General features: G+C 32.5%; 1 protein-coding gene and 1 long non-coding RNA gene across 3 annotated transcripts in view; one reads left to right on the top strand and one right to left on the bottom strand.

Annotated features, from left to right (window-relative positions):
* LOC116033455 (WAT1-related protein At1g25270-like) overlaps positions 1 to 819 on the top strand; it is a 5,591-nt gene extending 4,772 nt beyond the window's left edge. Inside the window, exon 8 of the mRNA XM_031276196.1 lies at positions 760 to 819. Within this exon, the coding sequence (XP_031132056.1) occupies positions 760 to 819 (60 nt within the window). The remainder of the gene's footprint in view (positions 1 to 759) is intronic.
* A 2,855-nt stretch (positions 820 to 3,674) lies between these two features.
* Positions 3,675 to 6,292, bottom strand: LOC116031875. 2 transcript variants are annotated; one of them, XR_004100690.1, is made up of 5 exons: positions 6,150 to 6,292; positions 5,840 to 5,904; positions 5,480 to 5,613; positions 3,971 to 5,239; positions 3,675 to 3,866 (listed from the first exon to the last, which is right to left on the bottom strand). It is a non-coding gene; the product is annotated as an uncharacterized LOC116031875 (long non-coding RNA). The 2 variants fall into 2 exon arrangements; XR_004100689.1 differs by having other exon boundaries at positions 3,675 to 5,239; positions 6,150 to 6,276.
* Positions 6,293 to 6,373: the final 81 nt, after the last annotated feature.

Below are 6,373 nucleotides of genomic sequence, written 5' to 3'. Positions count from 1 at the left end.
CCCACTGTAAAAAGGACCCTCATCGCAGTTGATCCTCGACATCCCAAACGACATCTCTTGCCTGGCTCAGGGCCCTCGGATATACCACCCCATTAGCTCTCTAGTTTGCAAGTCATGGAGGTTCATACGCGCTCACATACATACATACATATATATATATATTTTTTGAATACTACTAACTCTATTACAATGCAGTATCTGTTCATAACTACTTTCTTAACCTGTTAAGCACAAGAGTCAGTATTGCCTCCACTTAGGCTCGAACCCACCACCTCCCGTATAAAGTTAATCCAAATTCATAAATAACAAAGTAATACAAAAATATGCATTATATCTTTTACTTGTTCTGTCATTAATAACCATAAATTCTCTAGTAAATGTCTCAGTCACTGGTCTCAAATATATGAGATGAGTCAGGTTTAATTTGTGTCTTATAGAGTTATGGGGGGGGGGGATATTTGGGATCCAAAAATGTAACACTTTGGGGTGGCAAACAAAGGTCAACACACATCCCTTTGTGGTCCCTTGTACTCGGTGTCAGAAGGCGGATTCAGGCTGTGGATGGCGGCGGTTGAAATATAGATACATTATTTGCCAGTCTTATAGTTGAAATATGTATTAATAGTGTAGTGTGTATATTGTATTTTTTTTAAAGTATTAAAAGTGTTATATATTGCTATATCAATTGATTTTATTATTTTACAACATTTTCCAATATTTAGAATAACAGTCTCTCAAATTTTAACTTATCATTAACAGATTCGTGAAAATCTTAGTTACCATTTTACAAATTTGCATTTGGAGATTCATGCATGTTAACCTCTAGCCAAGATATCAATACATTTGTACGATTTTTGTTGTCAATAAAAAATTTCTAAAGTTTTTTTAAAACAAAATATAACACAATTTTCAAATCACATACCTAATCATATCTGTTACCCAAAAAGTCAATATTGAAACGGGTAGGAAAAGGATCCCAAGTTCTATCTCAAATCGACAAAAAATATATATATACTAAAATTTCAAGTAATATTTGTAGAGAATTGTGATTTTCAAAACTAAAGAAAAACTAAAAAATGAAAATACAAAACAATATAGATCTAGAAATAAGTAGAACCAACATATTGCTCAATTTCACGCACAATATCCAAAAAAGTCTATATCAAGACAATCTTATAATGGAATCACACCAAGACAAAAAAAAAATATAGAAAGAGACTATAATTGAACCACATCTCAATTATAATTGGACTCCACAAATATAAAAATGCAAAATTAGATATAAAATTAACATATATAGTTGTTACATAAACAAACTTTTTTAAATGAATAAGTTTTAAATAATATATTTATACTCTTTTTTTTTAGTACTACTTACTCTAATATATATATATATATATATATATATATATATATATATATACTTAAAATTAAATAAAACTAATAGTTCTTAGTATTATAACATAACAACAATACTTATAATCTTTAGTCTATGCATAACACGGTATCATGCTTAATTGTGAAGCAACCTTTTACTCATAGTCTATATATAAACATTAATATCATCACTTAAGAACCACATTTATTTGCATTTATGCAGGATGAAGGTGGCATTCTAATTGGCAATAAAATGATGAGTAATCTAGAGGAGGTCATGATTCATCAAGAAGAAAATTCTTGTGTGCCAGAGGGAGGCCCTTCCTCCCACTGTTGGAGTGTTGGAGAACCTGAGCTGCCGGTAGAAGATCAACCAGCTCCAAAAATCTGTTCACTTTCCAAGCTTTCTTCATCTAAGATCAAGAAGAAGAAGACCAGGAGAAAGGCTCGAAGGTGGAGCCGCAGATCCTCCACTTAGCTTTTTCTATTCCACCCATACAAGGCTCCTAACAATATTTGTCCATCCTTTATCTTTTCTGCAGGGAGCATAGAAAATTTTCTATATGATGTTTGGAAATGCATCATATTCCTGATGGACCTCATACATGCTACTCTCTATGTTATTTCTGTTTGAATATTTTATATGTATGATTGGTCCATGTAGCATTATAGATTTGAAAACTGGCCTATGCTTTCATTATTATAAGGGTTCTTATTCTCAGTTTCTCACACTTTTTCTTGGACCATACTTGGGGATTTAAGGTTGTTTTTCTTTCATTAGTTTTCTCCTTTGCCTTTCATCTTTCTTTTTCCACAACTAACAAATGCTGGCTAAGTCAGTTTTTATGCAATCAGTTCTCTTTCAAACCCAAATTACTACATGAGCTGCAACACACCCTATATAAAATATCTTAATTTGGGGCAGCCACTCCTACATATACCTAATTCAAGATGAAATGGAATATATATATATATATATATAAATGACTTCCTGTGCGGCCTTCTCAAGTGCGGTTGCTTAGGTGCGTAATTTTTATTCTTAAAGTGCGTGTTTTGTGTGTTTAAAGCGCGTGGTCTGTTTGCTTAAGGTGCGTCAACCTAAAGGTTTAAGTGCATGGTTTTCCTTTTTAAAGTGCTATGTTTTTCTTTCTTAAGGTGCGTGATTCGTATACTTAAGGTGTGTCAGTGTTAAAATTTAAGGTGCGCCATTTTAAAACTTTTTTAAAACTTTAGATGCGTGATTTGTGTTCTTAAGGTGCTTTGTGTGTGCTTAAGGTGCGTGGTTTGTGTACTGAAGATACACCATTTAAAAACTTTAGGTGTAGTTTGTGTACTTAAGGTGCACCACTTTAATGCTTAAGATGCGTAACTGCAACACCACACGGGAAGTTATATCTGCACTTGAACCCTTCCTTATATATATATAATAAACATAATAAGTGTGAATGAAGGTTATACCCTTCATTTATGTCCGTTTTTTCCGTTAAGTTTTTTTGTACATTATGTTATAAAAGTTGTACGTTATAATATATTAGACAAACATACCCTTACCGTTATAACTTCCGTTATCTTTTCACTGTTGTTACCATACACATGCATCCATTATATAATTTCTTATTTTCTTCAATAATAATAATATATACAGAAGTTATATGTTAGTTATTTTTTAAAATATAAATATAAAATTTATAAAAATATTTTACATTATTATTATTGTTATTATTTACAATAATTTAAATATCTAAAATCTAAATAAATTTAAAATTTTAATATAAAATATTAATATTGGGCACCTTTTTTTGCGCATCACGCATAAGAAAAACTAGTGTGTGTGTGTGTGTGTATATATATATATATATATATATATATATAGTACAAAAAGGGGCATTTGCGTCTAGAGTTTTGGACTTTTTGCGTCTAGAGTACTCCAGACGCATATGCCGTAGACGCAATTGGTCCGTCCGGAAGTCCGGAACTGCCCTTCCGGACGCAGATGGATTTTTTTTTTTTAATTTATAAAAAAAAATAAAATTATTTAGAGAATTAAATAATAGTACAAATATAAGCTATACTTGTTTATTAAAAACTAAATTAAAATAAACCGATACAAAAAATAAAAGAAAAGAAAAATAAAAAACCATTATAAAGAAACACACAAACCTTTTTAAATTGGCTCTCCCAATAACGGATGCAATAGGAAGCACACTCATGCTTGCTTAGCATATCTAGTGGCATAGAATCAAAACCAGGAAGACCAATCTGACAGTAATTAATTAGAGAAGTAATATGGTCAGCAATTAATGCAATTGATCAACAAATTAAAGAATAAAATATTAACTCTGATCTACACCAATATCATATCATATCATTCCAAAGTTAACCAATATCAATTACAGAAACAACAAAGCAGCCTCTTCAATTGTTAATTTAGAAGCAATTTCTGCAACTTGCTTGTACTTCTCTTCATATTTCTTTTGAAGCAACTCAGCCTAAATCAGGGAAATGATCATGGATTATAAGGAAATGGAAGCGTGGCTAGAAGGAAGCAGAGGCAGACATGCCGACACAAAGGTCCATGTTTGCAAAAGTTTACCTCACGTTTATCAGCTAAAGTCCTTGTAAAGCATAGCCATTTTGCTTACCTGAATCGTCTGTCTGTGGTGTTTGTAGATATTGATCCGTACAGTTGCTTTTTTGAATTCTGGATTTGTGCTTTTCACAACATCATAATCCCACTGTTTTCTTCTATTAAAAGTAACAGACCCACAACATCATATCTGTTTAGTGAAGTTGTGCACATCACAATTTTAAGGAATTTAACATGAGCCCAGCCTAGTGAGGTGGAGCCAAGTCAGGCAACAATTTTACAACTCACACAAAGTCTCAATACTTCTAGCCAAAATCTCTTGGTTAAATCCACATTGGCCTCTACTTTTGTTGCCTTCAAATCTTTTTAGCCGCAGTTACAGCAGCTAGTTTAAGTATGCATATTTCCCAAAACCCAATCGATTTCCATGGTTGGTGACTGATTAAATTAGATGATGAGAAAGTATAATAGAAGTAAGAATATCAGAAAAGAATAGTGAAAGAAAGGCCAGGAGTAGAATATAGAAGCCAAAAAGGCATTCTTGCTAATTACTTTTAATTTAAAAGTTCAAATGATAATTATAATATTCATATGGGCAATATACAAACACATTAATAGACACACATTTTCTTTCTTTTTTTTTTCCTTGACTTGTTAAAAGGCAATTACAAATTTTGGTCTCTTCCAATTCTGTAATACTTTATTTAGATGGAAAAAAAATCAGAATATGTAATAAACATTCCCATGGCTCTAAACCTGCTTTGTCTACAGGTCCCCATTCTTCAAAGTGAAACAGCAAGCTCTAATTAGTACAAAGGAGAGGATTCATACTTTTTCTCTTTTAGGTTGGGATGGGCTGGAGAGTTTTACAAGGCTAATATCTAGTTTAAGACATTTATATAATAACTTGGACAATTTTTAATCATCAGGAGAAGAACAAATTTAAAAGATATCTGCAATTCGAAATTGTAAGTGCATCACCTTGATGAGCCTCAGATTATAACATAATGGAGCATAGTAAACAGAAATACAAATGGACACTTCAACCTTCAGTATAAAACTTAGTTCTGACTTACCGTGTAGCACTCCTTATTTGTATCTGATTCAGCTACGTTTAGGGCCCATGTGCGAACCCGTTCAAGCCCTTTTAAAATGTCAGCATTTCCTTCAGTTAGGGCAGATGTGATGAAAGAGGGGTGAAGAGAAATCAATATGCATGATGCTGCAAAAAGCACAGATCTACTAACGTATGCTTCCTTATGATAAGATACCTCCCTGTACAGTAACAAGTAACCACACTTGAGAATCACAAGATCATAAAAGAGATCAAGGAAATATAGCACTCTGATTCACAAAAGTGATACTACATTGACATTTTTTTCAGGTACCACACATGTTGTACTTTTATTAGTAAATCACAAACCAGGTTTATTAGGTTCTTGGGAGATGTATGGATAACCAAAAGCCTAAACTCCACCGGTTTGAAGAATGATCTATATGAATAATTGTTAGTACCTTGATCTCAGCAAATCCAGCAGAGGAGATGCCAAAACAGATGCTTCTGGTGGCCCAATATCCCTTGGCACAAACCAGTTATCAATAATAGTGAGTAAAGTTCTTCCAAAGTTTGAGTTGGATCATGAATGCATCTGCCCTTACATAAAATGAACATAATATGTAATAAACAAGTCAAATTAACAATCTAACAATTACCAATTGATTTGAAGATTATGGTTTTCCCTGCATACTTTTCCTAATTCTTTTAATAATATACCACTATTTGCTAGATTGAACTCTTTAGTTCTAGAACATAAGATTTTCAAAGGGATGCAAGGGAAATAATATTATGTGATCGCAGCCTGACATTTAACTTACAGTGAAAAACCCTCTGGCTCCATTTCCAGCATCAACAACTATATGGAATACCTCCAGGGGCTTCTCTGAGAAATTAAGAAAGAGGATGTCAAAGATATTAACAAAGAAATGCAACTGCAATCATTACAAAAAATAAATATTGATGGCATGACAATTCTATAGTGATAACCAATATTTTTGTCTTTAAAAATGTCTGCAATTGTTATTTGCTTCAACCAAATATATGACAAAATAGTTACCTATATTACCTATGGTTATAAATTATGGAACTTGGAAAGTATGGTTATAAATTCTTGAAAAAATAACTTACTTATAGCTAATTTAGTGTTTTTTAGAAACTGTGGATGCTTAGTCAGATTCTCAAAATGATGCTCCTTTAAATACTCATCTGCACGTGAACCACCATGGCCTGCAATAACACATGAAGATCATCGCAGAAATCTCAGACCTTGACTCATATAAAGATGAGTATACAACAGCAGGTTCTGCCCATGGTTATCAAAATGTTTTCAAGCCTGATAACACAGACTTAAA

The sequence above is a fragment of the Ipomoea triloba genome, chromosome 10 (genome assembly GCF_003576645.1).
Source record: "Ipomoea triloba cultivar NCNSP0323 chromosome 10, ASM357664v1".
NCBI lineage: Eukaryota > Viridiplantae > Streptophyta > Magnoliopsida > Solanales > Convolvulaceae > Ipomoea > Ipomoea triloba.
The sequence above is the reverse complement of the archived record's forward strand: the minus strand, read 5'-3'. Positions and strand labels throughout refer to the sequence as shown.